Source organism: Vombatus ursinus, unplaced genomic scaffold, assembly GCF_900497805.2.
Source record: "Vombatus ursinus unplaced genomic scaffold, bare-nosed wombat genome assembly UNPS02014863.1, whole genome shotgun sequence".
In the NCBI taxonomy this organism is placed as follows: Eukaryota; Metazoa; Chordata; class Mammalia; order Diprotodontia; family Vombatidae; genus Vombatus; species Vombatus ursinus.
Window position 1 is genome coordinate 3,136,980 of NW_020954641.1, and position 23,011 is coordinate 3,159,990.

At 38.5% G+C, this 23,011-nt stretch overlaps 1 protein-coding gene across 1 annotated transcript in view; it reads right to left on the reverse strand.

Moving 5' to 3' along the window:
- LOC114027765 (janus kinase and microtubule-interacting protein 2-like) overlaps nucleotides 1–23,011 on the reverse strand; it is an 87,378-nt gene that overhangs the window by 44,828 nt on the left and 19,539 nt on the right. The window contains exons 5-11 of the mRNA XM_027841896.1: nucleotides 18,846–18,992; nucleotides 17,378–17,518; nucleotides 13,344–13,400; nucleotides 12,327–12,446; nucleotides 9,989–10,117; nucleotides 5,196–5,279; nucleotides 4,416–4,478 (exon numbers count right to left, since the gene is read on the reverse strand). Of these exons, the coding sequence (XP_027697697.1) occupies nucleotides 4,416–4,478; nucleotides 5,196–5,279; nucleotides 9,989–10,117; nucleotides 12,327–12,446; nucleotides 13,344–13,400; nucleotides 17,378–17,518; nucleotides 18,846–18,992 (741 nt within the window). The remainder of the gene's footprint in view (nucleotides 1–4,415; nucleotides 4,479–5,195; nucleotides 5,280–9,988; nucleotides 10,118–12,326; nucleotides 12,447–13,343; nucleotides 13,401–17,377; nucleotides 17,519–18,845; nucleotides 18,993–23,011) is intronic.

Consider the following 23,011-nt stretch of genomic DNA (forward strand, 5'->3'; position numbering starts at 1 on the left):
CTCATCTGTAACTTGCAATTTTGAGAGAATTGACTGGAACACCAGGAAGTTGAGTGACTTGCTAATGGTCACATTAGTCTAAGAGATAAAACTTGAACCCAGGTCTTCCTAACTCCAAGGACAGACCTTTTATCCACTATGTCAGCAGTTCTCAAACTTTCTGATCTCAGGACCCTTTTACTCTCTTAAAATGATTGATGACCGCCTTCTAAGAGCTTTTGTTCATGTGGGTTATTTTTTAAATATTTTTTGTGGGTTATATTGTATATATAATATTTACTGTACTAGATATGAAAACATCTTAATATTATTATGAAAATTGTTTTGAACTTAAGCACCCCCGAAAGGGTCCCAGAGTCACCCAGAGGTCCCTGAACCAAGCTTTGAGAACTTCTGCATTATTCCATGCTGTCTCTTACTTTGTTGGAATAGATTAGATTGGATGGTATCTAAGAACACAAAACATTTAGTTGATTTTGCATTTAGAAGTCATTATTTTTTGTGTTATCTATTGATACTATAGATTATTATAGAAGAACCAAGAATAAATCAATAGACAAATATTTATTATTTATTATGATGCTGGCATTGTGCTAGGCTCGGAGAATACAAATAAAAAATGAGACAGACTCTGCCCTTAAGGAGCTGATATTTTACTGAGGGAGACATGCACATTCATGAATATATCCCAGATATATACAAAATACCAATCCAAAATTCCGACGGACCAGAGATGAATCACCATAAACACCTTCTGATAGAGAGACGAAGGACTTGGGACACAGAATGAGGCATATCTTTTCGGATACAGTCAATAATGGAATTTGTTTTACTTGACTATGCATATTTGTTACAAGGTATTTGGTTTTTTTTTTCTCCCAATGAGGTAGGAAAGACAGAAGATAGGTTTCTGTTAATTGAAAATATAACTATATATAAGCATATATGTATATATGTATACATACACAGAAAAGAAATACAAATCATTTGTGAGGGGATGACACTAAGGGGCTCAGTCAAGGCCTCATGTAGCAGATGACACTTGAGCTGAGTTTTGAAAGAAACTAGGGATTCTAAGAAGCACAGATGAGAAGGGATGGCATTCCAGGCATGGGGCACAGCCACTGCAAAGGCATAGAGATGGGGGATGGAATTCTGCATGTGAAGAGCAGCAAAAAGGCTCATTTTTTTAAAAAATACAGACCACCCTCTCCATTCATTGGGATGAACTCTAGAGGCACAGGTATAGGAGGTGCATGCCAGACACGGGGAGAGCAGGCACAAAGGCAAAGGCAAATCTGGAAACACTGTGCTGACCTTTGTTAGGTAAAACTCCTCAATAACAATCCAACTGCAAACTGTGAAAGATTTATATCTATTCTAAGCAATATAAGCAGTTTTAGTGGCTTCCTATTTCTTGTTAGATAAAATATGACAATAAGCAAAGGGCACTAATGAGTCTAGTATAATAGGTAAATATGACTGCATAGGTCCAACCCTGAGACTTGGATAGGTTCTGTGACTAAAAGATTATCCTGGAAAAGTATACTTCATTCAAAAGAGTAGGGTAAATAAAGAAGGAGTAGGGTACTGAAACAGGATTATGTAATAAGAAAATATAATCATATGAGGGAATCCAGGAACCAGAAAGGAGGAAATATGATGGAGAACATTTCTGTAAAGATCAATGGAGGTGGAAATGGAAGTTATATAGTCACGGGAGTACATTACAGACCACCTAGACAGAAGGAAGAAATAAATGAAGAGTTCAAGAAACATCCCAAGACTTTCAAGATACATGGTATGGTACTGATAGAGGATACCAATTACCTAGATATTTGCTGGAACTCTCTCTCTCTGTCTCTGTCTCTCTCTCTCTGTCTCTTTGTCTTTCTCTATCTCTGTCTGTCTATGTCTCTCTTTCAAGAGCAGTCAGTAATTACTATTAAAATGAACAGCCCCTATATTCCACTGGTATCCTCATAATGTCAAGAGAAAGCAAGACAGATCCCCAATATGTTGGGTAGATTCTCTACATGGAAAATTTATGGGAGGACGTGGACAAGAGGAACACAGCATGGGCAGGCATGGATAGGTTGTAATTTGCATTGTTGGAGGGAATATTCATATAGATGAGATAAAAAAATCAATGGAGTACTAGAGAATTAGAATTCATTTATATTTACAAAATATAACTGCTTGTTGTTGAAAGTAAATGGCTTGAGGAAGCCAATCTTGAATTAAAAATCTTCTCTGGTTAATATGCCCCCAATAGATCATCTACATGATGATAATTGAAACTTGGCTCTAATTATTTCCTGGCCTTAGGCCCAGCTTTTTTATATGCCTGATTTGGCTTCCTGAGCGTGCTGGGTTGATAATATTTTGGATGAGGCATGTATCAATTCTACTTCTGCAACATTTCTATATTTGCCCCTCTCTTTTCCCACTGTGACCGCTCTAGTACAAATGCTCATTGCCACATTCTTGGGACTACTGCAGTAGTCTCTTAACATAATAGGTCATCCTGCATCCACTCTTCTCTACACCTCATCCCCCACCCCGCCCCAGTCATCCTTTATGTCATTGTCAGATTGATCTTCCACATGCATTGATCTGGTCATGTCATCCTCTTTGAAATCTTCACTGGCTCCCTACTACCTATCAAGCAAACTTCAAGTTCCTTTTCCTGGCATTTAAGGCCCCTTACAATCTGGAACCTTTATAACTTTCCTACCTATACATGATAGTCCAACTAAATTAGACTTACTCTCTGTCCTCTGAACACACTCTAATTTTCAGTCAGGTTTTTGTTTATGTTATTTCCTATGCCTGGAATACCCTAATTCTCCTCTTCAACAACTGAATTTTTACACATTCTCAACTTAGAGGTTACCACATTCATGGGGCCTTCCCTAAGACTGCTTAGTAACCACATTTCTCCCTTGGAGCTCACATGGCTTTTTGCTTTGCATTTGCTATGTTTTATTTTACGTCAGAGTTAAGTGTGTACATGGTATTTCCTTCTCTTACACTGTAAGCCCAAATAGGGCAGGAATTTTAGCACCTAGTACAGTGTTCTTCAGTCAGTAAACAATTGAGAAATCTTTATTGAATTGGATCAATTTTCTCTCTTCCCCAGGTGGTAATGAGGTGTTTTTCCCATCAGACTTCAAGTATTTCTTTTTGTTTGTACCTATATAATATCTTTATCATATTCAGAGGGTCAAAAGATCATGAGTTCATAGGAATAATAGATGTTTTATTTCATATTCTATAGAAGTGTGGCATAGTAGATAGAAAACTGACCTTTGGAATCAGTAAGACCCAGAGTTCAGGAGGGTCTCTGACATATGTGGGCTGTGTTATCCTGGGTAAGCCATTTAACCTTTTACTGCTTGAGGCAACTTTCTAAGATTAAAAATTGCAAAGCAAATGCAGGCCCACATTGATAGGAACTTCTTCAGTAGGAACTCCTTATATTGATGAAATCACAGGTCCATTTAAAAGATAGAAATTTGTTTTTGTCCATTATTAGAGTCCATTAGACTCTAAGCTCTAAGAGGGCAGGAACTACATCCTCTTTTTACTTTTTCTCTCTTCAAGTTCCTATAACATATGATGGCTTCGGACAATAAGTTTCTTGAATTGAATTGAGACTTACTAAGTTTAGAGATGGAGGAGACCTTAGCAATTGATTAATCTAGCCAACTCTATTGCACAGAGGGAACCAGAGTGGTGCAGTGATTTGGTCATAAGTAGCAGAGCCAAGCCGAATAACTCTGTCCAGTTATTCTTCCCACTCTCCCATACTGGTCCCTAGCATGATGTCCCCTGTTTGTGATTAAAAACAGAGATAGACTTGGCCAATAGTGGCTGACAATCAGAATATAGTTTTCCCTTTCCTTCCTTCCTTCTTTCCTTCCTTTCTTTCATTCTTTCTTTTTCTTTCTTTCTTTCCTTCCTTCCCTTTCTTTCTTTTTCTTTCTTTCCTTCCTTCTTTCCTTTCCTCCTTTCTTCCTCTCTTCTTTCCTTCCTTCCTTTCTCGCTTTCTCTCTTTTCCATCTCTCTGTCTTTGTCTGTCTTCATCTCTCTTTGTCTTTCTCTGTCTCTGCACACACACACACACACACACACACACACACAGAGCAATCAAAGTGATAAGGATTGGGGATCACATCCCTTCTAAAATAATCTGTACCACGCCCAGCAGAGAGCCATGCACACAACAGCATTTAATTAATGGTGATGATGGTGAAGGGGATGAGGATGGGTAAGTAGCCAGTAGACTAGCACTGGTACAGCCTCCCACTTCCCCAAGGCCCCCTGTGCCACTCCTGAGAATGCCCTCTGCTGCTCCTGGATCCCTCATCACTTCCTTGTCTGCCCCCTCTAGGAAGGTGCACCCCACATACCTTTTCTAAAAGCTCCTGGTTTCTCTTAATGAAAAGTTGTTTATCTTCTACCCAGTGTGAATCCTGTTTGACAAAGAATAGTGTGCAGTCAGCATTTCAAAGAGCAGCCCTGAAGATCAGTGAAGCCAAACCCCTTTGTGAGCCAGCCCTTAGCCAGCTGTCTTTTCTCATCTGGATCCCTTTCCTGTCAAAGCTAAAGAATGGCTGATATCCCCCACCCCATCCAGCCACATAATGTAGAAATTGGGGCTCAGCTTGCTAGGAAAACCTAAGACCTTTTCCACAGTCCCCACTAGTGTTTTAAAAAAATCAGTCTATAGAATCCAGGACCAGCCTTTGGGGGACTCAGAGGTGATCACAGAGGAAAGAGGTGAAAAGGGTTCATTCCACCAGGACAGATGTGTACAGGCTAAGGACATGGGGATGGAAAACATCGCAACGCAAAGCTATAGATGAAGCAGGTTCATAAGGAGCACAGTGAAGGGACCTAGGCCTAGCTTCTTAGCAAGTCACGGCAATGCTAGTGTGTCTGTCAGAATTCCTCTTTGGCCACCATCTCTCTTGCATGGCCTCATCCACTGCTGGGGCCCAAACTGTCGACTGTTCAGGGGGAGGTAAGCAGTCCAATACAGTGTTTCAAGGAAGGGCATTGGGTTCAGCCAAGCAGCCTTTAACTGGGTGTGGATAATCATGCACAAATCAGTGATTTGACAAGAAGAAAATTAGATGGAATAGTTTGAGATTGAAGGGAAAAAAAAGTTCAATTAACTCATTACCTACCTGTCCCTTCTGAGCCAAAGTTGCTTCCAGGTCTTCAATTTTGGCTTTATACCTGAGCACTTCTGCTTGTAGCTGCTCCTGGGCCTAGTGGAATCAAAATTTCAGAACTTAAACAAAATGAATAGCCAGTCACATGTTCCTAATACTCCCTTAGTTTTAAAACTCAAAAGATCAAACCAGGCAGAGCAGCAACTAAATTTGATGATGAAAATGAATGAATAAATGAATAAATAAAAGAATAATCTTAAATTACCACTTTCACCATGTCATACGTTCAAAAATTTTTAACAGCTCCCTGCTGCCCACAGGATGAAGCTGAAAGTCCTTAGGTGGGCACTTAAGATCTTCAGTGGTCTTTTTGATTTCTTCCTAATTATTCTTCTGTACTTTAAATGATGTAGATCTACACCAATCCATTTTTTACCCAGCTGCCAAAGTAATTTTCCTAACATGCATGTTTGACCATGCTACCCTATTATCCTTAGGATCAAATACAAAGCCCTCTGTTTGGCATTTGAAACCATTCACAACCTGGGCCCTTCCTACGTTTCTAGTCTTTTTTATTTTATTTTACTTTTTTATTCTTTTTATTTTTTTATTTTTTTATTTGATTTGATTTGATTTTAGTCTTTATTTCTCTCTATGCACACTGGGGTAGAATCCAGCTACCCCAGTCTTCTTACATCCCTCACACTTGACATTCTAGCTCCAAATTCCCTCTCTATCACTTTTGCATTGGCTGACCACCCCACCCCCCATGCCTAGAATGCTCTCTCACCTATGTTCTGCCTCTGACCTTCTCTGGCTTCTCTTGAGGGCCAGCTCAGAACTCACTTTCTGCAGGAGGCCTTTCCTTGCCCCTCGCACCATGGTGCCCTCCCTCTGAGATCGCCTTCCTTTTTATATATATCTTGTATATACATAATTATTTATACTGTTTTTTCCATTGGTATGTGAGTTTCTTGAAGGTTGGGGCCACACTTTTGCCTTTATTTTTATCTTTAGGGCTTAGAACAGTGCCCTGGCACAGGTTCTAAGCACATGTAAATGCTTACATACATGTTGACTAATCGTGTGAAATCAGTGATGTCAATACTGTTGTCTCTGATGTTGTCAATCACTGTCATTCCAGGCCTTAGCAAATGGTATAAGGGATTCCTGTGGACAATTACATCATAACCTGACAGTAAACACTTGAGGGCACGTACTCCTTTTCATCCCGTATTTAGATCCTCAGTGCCTTGCAAATACTAAGTGCTTAGTAAAGGCTTGTTGGTTTGAGTTGGATTGGATTGGACTGGATTGGGTGGGTGGGCAGGTTGTCTGGTACTAGATCTGTATTCAAAGCAGCAATACTGTTTTAAGAACAACTTTGAGCATCTAGCTTATTTTGACTATTATAAATATCCAAATTAACTACAGAGGACATAGGAAGGAAAACACTATCTGCATCCAGAGAAAGAACTGATACACAGAATGAATTTACATATACACATATACTTGTGTCTAATGGTAACCATCTCTGGGGAGGGGGGAGGAAAGAAAAAAAAGAAATTTACATGATGAATTTATTATATATTTAAAAGGAATAGCAAGTCATACATAATAGATTTGCAGTTTCATGTGCAAACATCTTTTTATTATTCTACTATGTTATAAAAATGTTTGCTTTATGCCATAAATTAAAAATAAATAAAAATTAAAAAATGAACAAACAAAAAACCAAAATCATTCTAGTATAATAGGACTTGCCAGAACTTGCCTTCTTTAACATGGAATTCAAGAACCCAGGGTTGCTGCCCTAGATGTACACAGAGCATGGATTCGTTAGCTTTGCCAGTACACTCAACCCAAATTCTGTGAATGCTCATAGTTACTTAAAGGCCATGAGTTATTGGAGAAAGACTTCTGGTTCTAGAATCAGAAGACCTGAATTCAAATCCTGTCTCTGACACTTAACTACCTTTGGGACCCAAGTCAAGTCATTTGATTTCCCTGGGCCTCGGTTTTCTCATCTTTAAAATGAAATGTTGGACTAGATCTAACTTAAATGAGAGGGCTAGAATGGATCAGTGGTATCAAACTCAAATAGAAATGTGTCACTAATCTGTACATAAGGGCAGTTAGGTGGCACCATAGTGCACAGAGTGCCCAGAGTTCAAATCTGGCCTCAGACACTTAACTAGCTGTGTGACCTTGGGCAGGTCACTTAACCCTGTTTGCCTCAGTTTCCTCATCTGTAAAATGAGCTGGAGAAGGAAATGGCAAACCACTCCAATATCTCTGCCAAGAAAACCCCAAATAGGGTCATAAAGAGTCAGATATGACTGAAACAAATGAACAACAAGTGAACAGCCTTCAGGGATCCTTATGCATGGTTTAGTGACTTCTGTTTATATTTGAGTTTGAAACCACTGTCTTAGATCATGTAATTTTTTTCATATGTAATCATGGAACTGGAAGGATTCTATAAATTATTTCATTTTTATTTTGCCAATTTGGAAACTCAGACTTGGAGAGGAGAAGAGATGGGAACAAGGCCACACCTATTGCATTTACAGTTTATATCACTAATTTGCCATTTGATATTGTTATCTTTTCATGTCCTACTATTATCTCTTTAATTAAACTCTAGGCTCCTTGAGGGTCTTATACTACTTAGTATGAGCTGAATTGTTAAAGCAAATTAACGAATTTGAGACTCGTGGATCAAATAACTTTGTTTTATTACACATAGCTCAGTAAGCTTGTCCAATTTTTTTTAATAACTTTCTCCCAACTCTGCTCCAACTAGTGACCCTCCTGGCTTCCTTTAAGGTTGAACTAAAATCTCTCCTTCCATAGGAAGCCTTCTCTCACTCCTCTTAATTTTTCCTTCTTTTAATTATTTCATATCCTGTATATAGTTTGCTTTGTATATATTTGTTTGCATGTTGTCTCTTCCATTAGATTGCAAGCACCTTGAGGGTAGGGACTGTCTTTTTGTATCCCCAGTACTTAAAACAGGGCCTGGCACATAGTAGGTGCTTAATAAATGTTTATCAATTGATAATTAATATATTAATTGATTGATAATGGAAACTGGAGGAGAAAGAGGGTTGGTTAATAAGTGCAAACCCATCACCGCTATTAGAAAAGAGACTAAAAGCACATACTCCGTAAAACACTTGGCTTGTGCAACCTTTTTATAGGTATATACACAATAGATGTACAGATACACATTTAAAACATAGATTATAAATTGCTGTAGGCTACTTTTACAGTGCTACGCTCAAAGGAATAAGGAAAAATATAAAATCCTATATTTGAATTTTAAAAAATATTAAATATGCCAAGTGTAGCATAGCGGTGGGTAGAGGTTAGACAGTAGTTTGTGTAAAAAGTATCTGGGGATTTTAAGAGGCCATAAGTTTAAAATTAGTTGACAATGGGCAGTGCTTGCCTCCAAAGCTAATGAGGTCATAGGCTACAATAACAGATAGTGTCCACAGTAAGGAATATGCTTGTTCGGATGTCCTCTGACCTGATCAGATACACCTGAGCTTTTGTGTTCCCTTCTGAGTGCTACATTTTAAGGATTCCGGCAAACTAGAGTATATCTAAAGTAGGGTGAACAAGATGGGGAAGGGAATTAGAAATCAGGCCACCTAAAGAGCGCTTGGGGTTTATTAGTTTATTAGACTAAAGGAGGGAAGACTTGGCAGAACATAGCTAATATCTTTAATTAAACCTATTTATAGGGCTTCCATGTAGATAACATATCAGAATCGTTCTTGTCCTTGGAGGGCAGGACCTAGAACAATGTGGAGAGGTTCCAGAGGGTTAGATTTTGGCTCAAAACAGGGAAAAACTCACTAATAATCTGAGCTAACTAAATGTACGATGGGCTGTCTTTAAAGGTAGTGAGCTCTCCATTACTATAGGCTTTCCAGCTTCAGACACCTGCTGGCTGTGTGACCTTGGGCAAGTCGTTTAACCTGTCTACCTCAGTTTCCTTAGTTCTAAAATGGGAATAATAATAGCAACTACCTTACAGGATTGTTGTAAGGATTAACTGAGATAATATTTGTGAGACACTTAGCACAGAGCCTGGCACTTAATAAATGCTTATTTCCTGCCCTTGCTTTCTCTCACATTTGCAGGATGAAGGATGAATTGATATTCCACCTCTAAAGTTGCTTCCAACTCTGAGCTTCTCTGAATACTTAAAAACACACTTAGAAGACTGAAAAAACTACTACATATGTACTCTAGCCAAATACAACTACCAAAACTTATGTGTATTAGTAGGATAGAAAACACGTAATTTTTTGTAATATTGTTTAAGCCATCATGGTTACAAAAAATCTGACTGTGGGCTCCTCTCTTATTTGTAAAATAACTAAAGGTTAGCCAAGGATAGGAATTGATGAAACCTTTGCCTTCCACTGGATAAAGGCTTTTTAGGTGGTTGTTCCCCTAACTGGAAACAAGGAAAGGCAAATTAAAAAATTCAACTTTGTATAATTATGAGAATATATATTTTCCATCAAAGAACGGATAAAAAAATATTTCTTGAAAGGAATAGAGCCTCTCTCTCTCTCTCTCTCTCTCTCTCTCTCTGTCTCTTTCTCTCTCCCTCTCTCTCTCTCTCTCTCACACACACACACACACACACACACACACACACACTCACTCACACAAATGCACAGCATAGGAGGAAGGCCTCTTGCTCCTATGGCTTCCTTTCATAGTGCGTCTAGGCCTCTCCTGCACTGAGCCAGCTCAAAGCCCTCTCTCCAAGCAATACCAACCTTGGCTTCTCTTTCAGCATCTATGATGCCTCCGGTCTGCTCCTGCAGAAGGGCATACGCTCTCTGGAGAGCCTGGTATTCTTTTGTTAACTGGCGAAACCGCAGCTCAGATTCTTCTGCTGCTAAACTCTTGAGATGAACAAAGAAACCAAGGGATTAATCACAGATGCAGCGCACAGTTCAGTCAATTGTGGGCAGAAAGGGGTATTGGAAGGGGGCGTTGCAGCAGTTAAAAAAAAAAAGTTTAACTCTATATAACACCTAGTATGCATGGACAATGTATTGACCAGATTTTATATAATGGTAAGCTTTGATGTCTTGGAAATACTTTTTTTTAAGAAAAGAAACATTTGATCATTTGTTAATTTTTGTTATAATTACATATATATATAATTTTTGTTATAACTATATTGTTATATTTTTTTTATAGGTTAGAATTCTATTACATTGTAGACTTTAGCAATTCTAAAATGTAGGTTTCCTCAGTATAAACTGAGACAATGTAGTAGTAGATGGAGAGCTGACCTTGAAACCAGTAAGACCTGAGGTCATGTCCCATGTCTGACCTACATTGGCTGTGGGACCCTAAACAAGTTATTTAACCTCTTGGTGCTCTAGAAAACTCCTTAAGGCTATGAGTTGCAGAAAGTGTGCTAGTCTGCATTGATAGAGGGAGTTTCTTCACCCTTGAGTTTCCTGGGAAGCTAGGTGGTACAGTGGATAGAGCACTGGGCCTGGAGTCAGGAAGACCTGAGTTCAAATCCAGCTTCAGATACCTGCTAGCTATGTGATTCTGGGAAAGTCACTTCACCCTGTTTGTCTCCCCTGTAAAATGAGCTGGAGAAGGAAATGGCAAACTATCTTTGCCAGGAAAACCCCAAATGGGATCCCAAAGAATGGGTTGATAGATTAAAGGAAATGGTGCTAAAGGTTATGGTCTCATCCACTTTGTTAATTAATCAGTGGAAGAAGCTGTGGAATAAATCTAAAAGAATTGGGGGAATTTCTTATTTCAGGAAATGAATCTATGAGAGGACTGAAATCTTCTCTGTAATTTATAGCCAATAAGAGTTTTTTAGAGCACCAAGAAATTAAGTGGCTTTTTCAGAGTCACATAACCAATATGTGTCAGAGGTAGGACTTAAAATCGGGGGCTTCAGAAATATTTTGTTCTCCTTAATTCACATAAAAAAAAAACTAGACCTCTGATGGTTGATTGTACAAAACTGGAAAGTTTTTAAATATGGTCTATCACCTGAGGGTTAGCCTAGCAAATTCTCAGGTTCAATGCAGTTCAATTCAGTTCAACTCAGTTTAATCCAAAAAGGACTTCTTAAGACTGGTGATCAGATGATTAACATTTTTCTTGGCCACAGAGACTTCTGAATGGGGATGCTATCTGCACTAGTGGAGGTACCCATACTGATGACATGGTAGAGATTTTCATGGAGTATTTGTAGACTGTTAGAACTGACAAGGGGGACAACAAAATTTTAAAGCAGTCACATTTTTACTATCTGCTGATTAAGAGAATGCTTTACAGATATTCTAAGATAATATATTTTAACAGATAATCTTCATGATTTGCTTTGGCTAAAAAAATCAAAACAGTAATCCAGAGGTCAACCATCTGGTGATGATGATGTACTTCAAAGTCAGCTAGGGTGGTCCTTAGACAACAAACATCAAGTTGATTGGGAGGTCTATACTCAAAACCTTTCCTGTTTGGTAGCACCTGCTAGGACTTATGGCCTGCTTTTCAGAAACCAGTATCACCTCCACACTACAATGGACATCAGAGAAAGATTTTAGTAGAGGATAGTTCATAATTCTTAGCATTACAGAAAGATACCATTCTGTGAAGATTCACCTTGGAAAAAAAAGCCCTCTGTCCATTTTCTTCATCACATTCCTCTATCCATCTCCTTCCTGATCCCCATTATATGCTAGTAATGGACAACATGCATTCTCAAAGAGATCCCTACCAGCCTGACCTTCACCTATCCTCTCTCAGAGCTGGTTATCAGACTCACATCTTCTTTGGATAAAGTATAGGGGAGGTAACCATGTTCTAGTGAAAGCATAGTTTTTAGATGGCTGAGTTGAAGTCAGAGATAAAGCTTTGGATCAACTCCAAGAAAGGACTTTCTATGGAGTAAGCAAGAGGTAAGAAAATCAATAGTGGACTTAACATTTGCCCCACATGTAGGTTACTGATTATTGATTGCAAAGAAACTGTAATAGATAAGAAATGAAATTTTATTTTTTGGGAGGAGGCTTGAAAAGGAAATTAATGGTGACAATCTCTTTAAAATGACAGAGCAGAGAGAAGGCTTACCTCATCTAAGTCATCATCTGGAGTGGCTGGTGTTCTGTCGGTCCTAAAGGAGGCCATGGATGATGTCTCTGAATCCATGGAGTCATCATCATATCCAATAAATGGATCCAAAATAGGCCTCTAAAGGATGAAATAAAACAGCAATTTTCCTACATGATCTGTAGAAAGTCAGCTTGAATGTAGAAATATTTATTATTACTATTATTTTCTCAAATACTGAAGCCTGACATGACTAAATGAAAATAGCAAGTATGAAAATGTCATTGTCAATGTCCAGATCTCTCTTAATGGAATATAGACATGAGGACAGAATTGTAACACAGTTTATCTCCCTAATATGTGCCAAGGATAACTATTGATTTTGGGTTGTTTACCTTATAGAAACACTGGTGGGCTCCCAGTGGGAAGTTCAATAAGGTTCAAAGATCAAGTATTTCATGCTCTACTGATGCCAGTCCAAAGGCTCTGAGATCCCAGATGATCAATGGAAAGGGAGGGAACTCTGGACCTTGGGAACCCCTGAACTTGGGATATTTAAAAGCATCCAGGTAATACATGGAAATAGTTATAGGTTACTGATAGATTCAAGAAATTATCTATTTCCATTATGGGACCTCTTAGCAAAAAATCATGATCATGAGATTTAGAGTTTGAGGTACCTTAAAGACCTAGTTTGTCCCCCTTGTTTTTACAAATAGGGAAACTAAGTCCCAGGGAGAGGAAGTGATTTATTCAAGGTCAATGAATGGCTGATACCTCAGCCTCAGACTGCCTCTCGAAACTGAAGGGACAGAATGAACATAAATTAAAGCAAATGCATTGATGAAAACATACAATTTTTTTCTTCATTTCTGAGAAATGCAAAGAAGAGAGCTTACTTTCTCCCTCCTCCCCTAAGACAGTGTTACAGTTTAGCTCGACAACATCTGGCTTATATTGTTGCAGGACAATACCCTAGTATGCCCAGCTCCACAGCAGAGGTGCCAAATATGTAATAAACCTAGTTTTCATTTTCACCTTAATTGGTTTGGAACTTCTTTTATGTTTTCTGCGACGGATAAGCTTTTCCCGGTCCTGAAAAATAAGATTAAGGAGTTTGTCAAACCCAGTTGGTACAGGTTGTTATATTGTATTATGAAGAAAGCATTATTGTTCTTCTAGCAAATTAAAAGCCTTTCCTTTACAATAGCCTCCAATATTCTTTGTAGTCATTTTAGAACACCATCCTACCTTGATGAATTTTCAGTGGTATTTCAAGCAACAGAAAGAAATATTCTGACAGCAGGGATTTGTTTCTTGTTTTAAACAGTTGTTCTGTGTATAAAACCATTTCAGTGACTTTATTTGTGAAATGTTTGGGTTGAACTTAAATGACTTCCAAGGTCTCTTTGTTTTTATTTTTGTTGAATCATTTCAGTCATGTCTGACTTTTTGTGATGCATTTGAGTTTTCTTGGCAAAGAAACTGGAATAATTTGCCATTTTCTTCTGCAGCTCATTTTACAGATGAGGAAACTGAGGCAACAAGGTTAAATGACTTGCCCTGGGTCACATAGTAAATGCCTGAGGTCAAATTTGAACTTGGGTCCTACTGACTTTAGGTCCAATGCTCTATCCACTGTACCACCTAGTTGCCCCAAGGTCTCTTCCTAGCCTGATATTCTGTGTGTTTAGGTTACTTGCAGCTCTGACAATTAATATACTATGTTCTAAGGTCTCTTCTATCTTTAACATTTTATATGTTCTAAGGACTCTCCCAAGACTAACATTCCATGTTTTTTTCTTCTTCTTCTAAAGTTCATTCCAGCTCTTTCTTATGTCCTATGTTTTGTTTTATGTCCTAAGGCCTCCATCATCTCTGATATTTTATGTTCCAAGATCCTTTCTAGCTCTGACATTCTGTGAATTTGTTATGATGGTAGTGACAGGGAGTAACTGAAAGGTCCTCCAAGAACCCTCATTCCTGAAATTACTTCCTTTCTCTTCCTTCCATTTCATTCTTTATCTGATCCCCTTGCTCTATGCCATCCCAACAATCTCATTCTATGCATCTCTTCAGCTCTGAGGGATAAGAAGTGTGTGTAGCTTAGAACGGGCCACCTTACCTTATTTATATTTTGCGTACTGCAAGTTAATTGCAGTATGAAGAATCTCAAGGGTATTTCATTGCAGGATGATTACTGATAGGCGGATTTGTATTCTGTGGTAGCATTTTTGCTATTATGTGCACTCACATACAGTGGGTTCAGCTCCTTCCACATCTCCTGAATCCAGTTTGGGCACAGACTAGCCTATAGCAATGCATACAGAGTGTGGAAAAGGGTCTATGTATCCCCTAAGTTATCTGGAACTTCCTAAAGCATCCTTGGAATGTTTAAGAAATTTGCAGGGAAGGCCAAAAATCAATTTGGTTTTGCAAGAGCTGAAACAAGCTTTGAGTAGATTGACCAAGTAGATATATGAAGATATCTGGAGACCTCTTGGATCCTTTTCTTCCTGAAACTGAGCCTAATGATAGCCTCATGGCTATAGAAAAGTCACTGAACTCCACTGAGTTTCAGTTTCAGAAGTAGTAATTTGCACAATTCTTCCACAGAATCTAATATAACTCAGGAATCTCCAGGTCCTCTTGTGCTATCTCTGTGCCAAGCCAACCTTGGGATATATCTCTGGATATTCCAGTCATTCCAGGGAGAGGTGGGAGGGAATCTCACAAGGTTTGATTTACTATATAACAACTTGGCTTATACCCCAAACCACTCTGCCATGTGACATGAGCCAGGGAAAATAATTTTGACTGGTATGGCCCCAGTCTTCCTAGGATGCATGTTTGATTCAGAGACTATGCATTCTCCAACCACTCCCTCCTCCATTCTCTTGCTCGATGGAACAGTTAAATTGTTAAATTAATTAAACAATTAAAATTAATTTTCCTGCATCCCTGCCCCTAATTCTTCACTCCTTTGGAAAATTAGAAAATGACCTCATTTTACTGGTCCCAACTACACTATTATCATCCCCTGTGGATGATTGAGCAGTCTCTGATAAGTGGATTCTTTATTTAAAACTATATAAGTTTGGGCCCTTCGGGTGTCTGGTCTTCTACTGGACTGCAGATCCCATTGTGTAGCACACAATCTGAAGGGATATCCCCAATGTGTTGCCTGTGCAGTACAAGCAATGGAGGCCTCGTGTCAAGGCCATTCCCTATTGGTTTCTGTTCTCTTCCTCCCTTTATAAGTAGTAATAAAGTTTTGTTAATTGCTCTCCTTGTGTGGTGCTGCTTGTTCATCTGAACTCTCCCGTACTACAAAGGGGCTTTCTAGATTTCAAAGGGTCACCTGATTTTAAAGTAAATCCACCACTGCAAGTGATCAATTCTTTTCCATTCAACAAACATTTATCGAATCAAATACACTCTATTAGGTGCTGAAAATATAAAGGCAGAAAGGAAACAGCTCCAGGCCTCGGGGTACCCAGTATCATAATGGATGGTATAATGGGAAATCCAATGGAATTGGGACCTATAAGATCTTCATTCTGCTATCAGGTCTGTTACTAATTATAAGGCACATGGCTCCCACGGGGGACAATTAGCAGCCTGCATTAATGATACCCCCAACCAAAGCTGTCCCTAAGAGGCACCTAACACAAAAACTTCCTAACACAAATACCAATGATCACACACTGAGTTAATGACTAAATCATGCTCTCTGAACTTTAGTTTCTTCATTTTAAAATGGAGACAATCATAACTGCCTAACCTAACCCCCATGATAGCACTATGAAGATATAAAACATGGTACAAGTTAATGTATTTTCGAAATTGAGTTCTTTGAGTATGCTCCAGGTTACACTAAGGCCTTATGAAATTACTCTAAGACTCTTAATAAGGCAAGAAATTCTGTCTTCTGCTTTCCTAAGTGACTTTAGGCAAGCTTTTTAGCTTCTCTGATTTTCTGTTCCAATATCTATACCAGGAGTAGGGAGCCTATGGCCTTGAGGCCACATGTGGCCCTCTAGGTCCTTAGATGTGGCCTTTTGACTGAGTTCAACTCTTGCAAGACAAATCCTTTTATTAAGGATAATATAATATATATAATATATAACATATAATAATATACAATATATAATATATATAAAACACTAACATGTAATAATATATAACAATATATTTTTATATAATAAAAATCCCCTTAATCAAAGGATTTGTTCTATAAAACCTGGACGCAGTCAAAAGGCCGCATCTAAAGACCTACAGGGCCACATGCAGCCTTGAGGCCTCAGGTTCCCCGTCATAAGGGTAATAGACTAGATAAATCTCCAAGGTTCTTTAAAACTTTGAAGGCCTCCTTGGTTACCACAAAATAACAACTTTCATTTGCATAGTGCTTTAAGATTTTCCTTACAATAATCCTGTTGAGTTAGGTAGTACAAATCTTTTGATACCCAATTGACAAAGGAGGGGCTGAGGCACTATTAAGATTCAATGACTTGCCTATAACCATGCAGCTAGGAAGTATCAGAACTGAGGTCTGAACCCTGGCCTTTAGACTCTCAAATCTGGTGCACTTAGTATTATAGAAGTTGCCTTTAAGCAGGTATTTTAAAATACTTTTTGTTTGAGGGACAGAATGAGTCTGGGGGCTGGAGGGTACTCCATAACAAGCTAATGCCTAATGAACATACTGGCCCTTGTATGCCATCTTGATGCTTACTGTGTGACCACTTGGTCTTTGTGCCAGGATAGTAGGTCAATATTGGGGGCAACTTTATTTCTGATTAAATAAGAATTTATTATAGTCCAGATATTGTGCCAGGTGCTGGAGATACAAAGTTAAAAATAAAACAGTTCCTGCCCTCAGAAAGTTTACCTTCTACTGGAAGAAAACAATAGGGACAGAGATTAGTGAGAACAAAATATTTACCAAATAGTTTGAGGGAGGAGGAGCAAGGTTCTTATAAGAAGTGGTCCCTGAGTTGACCTTACCATCAATAGTTGATCTTTGTAGGCTACCTATTAATGACAGGTAAGTTGTGATTATAACTTACCCTAGTCAATTCATCAATGATGTTTTGCTGCTCAATGACTTGAAGTTTTAAAAATTCTGTCTCTTGCTCTTCATTAGCTTGGTCAAGGTCATTCAGAGACTTTAACTTCTTCAAAGGAGGATGTGATGTCATTTTATCTCTCTAAGTTAAAAAATTACAAAATAAATAAAGTTGAGGAGACTTTTTAAAAAAATTTTTGCCTTCTGTTTTTGCACCAATGTTATTTCCTCTTAGATACCCTCCCATACCTGCCCAATAAACCTTCCATTTTAACAAAGAAAGCATTTAAGCAAAACCAGCTAACAAACTGATGTGTTTTAATACCATGTAACATATTTCACATCCATAGTCCTCTACCTCTGTCCTGAAAGGAGGGAGGGACATCTCATCATTAGTGAAACAGGAGACTTTTGAAAGGCACAGAAAATTCATGGAGAAGGTAGATTCCTCTAGGTTTGGAGACTGAATCTAACAGACCCTCCTAACTACATTTCATCTGCTACAGAAAATGTGAACCAGTACACTTATAGTTATTTATATAGTCATAATCTTTGTTGGCCTATGAAGACTGTGTATTTGGCCTGGGTTATACCATAAACTGAGACATGTGGCAAATCTACACAGAATTGCATGTTTTGGTATTCAGGTATATTCCATTTTGATATTACAATAGCATGGGGCCCAGGGGGCTATTATGCCTGTCAACTGCATGGTAGCATAATTCCTAGAAAGAAATTCCTGTACACAGCTGGCTAAGAGACTGGGCTAAAGCCTTGCTGGGGAAGCTCTGCTGGCTTTGAAATTTGCCCATGACTCATAGAGGGATACTCTGAGTTTCCTGGAAACATTCTTATAGTTCTAAACATTTAGAAGGCCATGATGTAAAAGTGAGTAATCTCTGGTGCTCGCTTATTTTATAGCTAGGCCTGCTTAGTGTGAACAATGAATCCCCTGAAATGGTCGCATCATTCAAATCCATACTACATATTTCCACTGGGCTAGAGCCAAGTACCATATTTTATATAATTATAAATTCAAAAAGTGCAAATTCAAATATGTGTGACCACTTTCAGGGATTCATTATTTGCAGTAATCTATTTGGGACTTAGCTGTAGAAGAAATCATACTTAGAGAAAATGAGCTCACTTTTCTGCTTTGGTTAATGAGCCAACTTTATGGAATAACATTACTACTGTTTCCCATAACTATGACTCTTATGACTGTGGATGATGATCACTTTGTGTCTTATAAACCAGTTTCCCTTCCTCCCAACATCTCTGTGAGGTAGATTGTGCAGTTATTGTTATTCCCATCTTCCAGATGTAGAAACTGAGGCTCAGGGAAAGGGACTGTCACAAGCTCCATAAGCATCAGAGCTAGAATTGGAGCTTTGAAACTTAGTCTCACCTCCTTTGCATTATACTGTTCTACGAAAAAAGTGCTGCTCTGCACTTCTGGTGATACGAACCATTTCAGAATTCTCCTTGGTGACAGCTTTTAGCTTTTCCTCCATTCGCTGAAGGGACAGCATCAGCTCATCATTTCTCTTGGTGAGGCACTTGTTCCTTTCCAGGAGAGGCTTACACTGTTTTTCAGTTTCTCGTACACGTTTTAACTGTGAAAAGAAATAAGCAAGGAGGTTTCTCTCAACTCCACCCCCCACTGAAAAGTAAAAAAACAAAACAAACAAAAAACCAGACAATTTCTGGCCTTATTTAGGTTCATTGTCTTTCCAACATAATCTGTTTAGTCTTATCTCCAAACCTTTGTTGATGTTATTTCTCCCACCTGACAGGCCCTTTCTCTTTTCTTCCCTCCATTTAAGTCCTGTGGATCCTTCAAATAATAGATCGTTTCACTTCCTGAACAAAATCCATTCTGGCTCCTGCCTACCTTTCAGTCATTCATTCATACAAATTCATATGTGTAACACACACACACACACACACACACACACACACACACACACCCCTTCTTTGTCTCTATTTCTCCCTCTCTGCTTCTTTCTCTGCCTCTATCTCCTTTGCCTCTGCTTCTGTCTCTCTGACTCTTTCTGTCTTCTCCATCTGTCTGTCTTTGTTTCTCTATCTCTCTCTCTGTCTTTTTGTCCGTCTCTTTGCCTTTGTCTCTCTGTCTCTATCTCTCTGCTTCTGTCTCTGCCTCTCTCTCTCTCTGTCTCTCACATAAATTCATAGTTGTTAGGAACCAGTGTGATAATTTGGTTTAATTCATAGCTGAACAGGAATCTTTTCTATGATATTCGTGAAAGAAGCTCATTCATTTTCTTATTCAAGACCTCCACTGATGGAGAGCTCACTACCTTATGTAGTCAGTTTTGGATAGCTCCAATAGTTAGGAAGCCTTTCCTTCTATTAAGCATAAATCTAATTATGTTCAGCTTAAAACCTTTGCTCCTAGTCCTGCCCTCTGGGATTAAGGAGAACAAATTCCTCTTTGATTCGATAGCCCTTAAAACACTTGAAGACAAGCAATTATAGCTATCACTAGTCTTCTTTTCTTTAGGCTAAAGACCCTCAGTTCCTTTAAAAAACTTTGGCAGTGGCTTATATATGGCTTTGAGCTCTGTTTCACACACACACACACACACACACATTTTTTTTACAGATACAGTCAATCAATCAATAAGCATTTCTTAAGTGCCTACTGTGTGCCAGGATATGCTAGTGTTGGGTACACAAACACCAAAATGAAACCGTTTCTGACTTCAAGAAACTCAGATCCTATTGTTGAGGACAGCAGCATCTTCTCCATTACCCACAACGTCACTATCACCCTCGGCTCCTCACTCTCACACCCTCACAACCAATCTGTTGCTGAGTCTTGTCATCTCACCCTTAATAACATCTTTGGTATATTTTTCCTTTCTCTATTCATACAGTCACTATGCTGGTGCAGGTCCTTCTCACTTCACATCTGGACTTTTACAATAGCCTTCTGGTTGATCTTGTCACCTCAAATCTCTCCTCTCTCTGACATATCTTCTACTCAGCTGCCAAAGTGATTTTTCTAAAAGTTAGATCTGATTATGTTACTCTTCTACTCAATAAACTCCAGTGGCTTCCTATTATCCCCAGGATGAAATCTAAAATCCTCTGACTTTTCAACCCTTTCACAAGCTGGGCCACTCCTATCTTTTCAGTCTTCCTACATTTTACTCTTCATATATTTTATGATCCACTGGCTTTCTTGCTCTTCCTTATACGTGACATTACATCTCGTGACTTCATATCATTTTGAACGGCCATCCTCCATGCTTGAAATGCTCTGCCTCTTCACCTCCACCTCCTGGCTTCCCCATTTCCCTTTGAGATTCACTTTAAATGCCCTCTTCTGCAGGAGTCCTTCTTGGTTCCCTCAATTTCCTTTTTCCATGGCCCGTGCCTTCTCTCTGAGACTGCCTTCCATTTATATCATAGATATCTTAAATGTACAATTTTTACATGTTGTCTCCACCTTTAAGATTCTGAGCACCTTGAGAGTAGGGACCATATTTTTTTAAAAAAAAAAACTTTTTTTTGGTATTTTATTTTCCATATATACATACATACACACACATATATATCATTTAATAAATGTTATATGCACATAATATCTAGTAAATGTTTATTTACTGACGTACAAATATAAGTACTTCATGTGCCACTCCTATAGAGACTATAGGCACTGTAAGTGTACTTTTTTTTTATAGGCATTTGGGGTTAATTGACTTGCCCAGGGTCACACAACTAGTAAGTGTCAAGTGTTTGGTCTGAGGCCAGATCTGAACTCAGGTCCTCCTGACCTCAGGGCTGATGCTCTATCCACTGCGTCACCTAGCTGCCCCTGCAAGTGCATCTTTAAGCGCCAAACCTAATGTTTCAGAAAAGATGGTTTCTGTTGGCAGTTTGAAATAAACTGAAAAAGGTCTTGTTATGAGGTGCTTCTCCCTATGGATTATGGCAGAATGTATATGTTTTATCTTGGACCTAGGAGGATCTATGAGGAGTCTGTGGAAGAGATAAAGAAGAAGGTAGAAATACATTTTTGTTTTGTTGAGGCTGTTTTAATTGCTATATTTTAAAGAGCTATTATAAAGACAATTCTAAGAAGAATCTGGGAAGAACTGTGAAGTACAGTGTATGTTGGAAAGACTTTCCTATGATGACTGAAGAAAGGGCAAAAATAGGATTTGCCTAATTTATTTTGTGGGAGTCTCAATTTCACTTTTATCTTGAGGAGAAATGTGAAGAAAATTGTTAGGAGACTTTAATCAGTATAGCAAAGAAAGTGGTGAAATTATGGTTTTAGAAGTGAAGAGAAGCCATCTATTATTATATTGAAGATTTGAGGTGACTCTTGACTATGAACTTTCTCACAGCCAAAATATTATGGTTATTTATGTCTTTGCTTTACTAATGATTTTATTTGTTAATAAATGAGTACTATTTGGAAAATAAGTTTCTTCAGTTTATTCAATAAATAATTGATAAACTGTGGTGAGGGTTTCAGTCCATTGATTAATTAGTGAGAAAGAAGTTGCAGTTTTATTAATTAATAAGAAACTATTTAACCATGCCTCTAGATTGCTTTTGAGCTTAGGATAATAAGAATTAAACATAACAATAAGTCAAATGGTAGGCTGAGGGGTGACATACAAAGAAATGTGGTTGACCTTAATTAACCTTGCTATACAAGTATATCCAAAATACATATAAAATAAGTATGAGGTAAAAAAAAAATGCTGGGGGAGGCACACTAGCTTATGAGAGAATAAGGAAAGGCTTTGTATAATATCTGGAACTTAAATCACTACTAAGTTTTGAAGGAAACTAGGGATAATGGGAGATAGAATTGAGGAAGAAATAAATTCAAGGAATGGGAGATAAATAGTCTGTGCAAAGGCTATACAGGAGAAAGGGATAGAATGTTGTATCTGAGGAATACTAGGAAGGGTAGTTTGGCTGGATCCCAGGAAACATGAAAGGGAGTGAAGTATAGCAAAGCTAGAAAAGTAGGGAGGAGGAAGGTTGTGAAGGGTTTTAAATACCAACAAGAGGAGTTGACACTTTATCCTACAGACAATAGGGAGCCTTAAAAGTTTACTGAGAAAGGGAATGAAATACTCAGACCTGTGATTTAGGAAAGTCTCTTTGGTAGCCATATGGAAGATGGATTAGAAGAGGGAGAGGCATGAAGTGGGGAGTACCATTGCAGCAGTCCAGACAAAGAGTGATTAGTCTAAACTAGAATTGTGGTGGTGTGAGGAGAGAGAAAGGCATGGATACTAAAGATATTGAGGAGGTAGAATGTATAACACTTGGACTGGATATATGGGATGAGGGAGTGTCCAGGGACCCGTCCTTGGTCCTGTGAGGTTTAACATTTTTATCCATGTTGGCACAGATAGCATGTTTATCAAACGTGTAAAGCTAGGAGGGGGAGCAAGCCCCAGTGGATAAAAGGATCGAGAATCAATAATATTTCAATGGGATGAATTCTATGAGATGAAACTTAAGAGATATCAATGTAAAGTCCTACATTTGGATAAAAAACAAACAAACCAAAAGCAATCAACTTTACAAGTACAAATGGGCCCCACATGACTACAGAGCAGTTCCTGAGAAAAGATGCTTT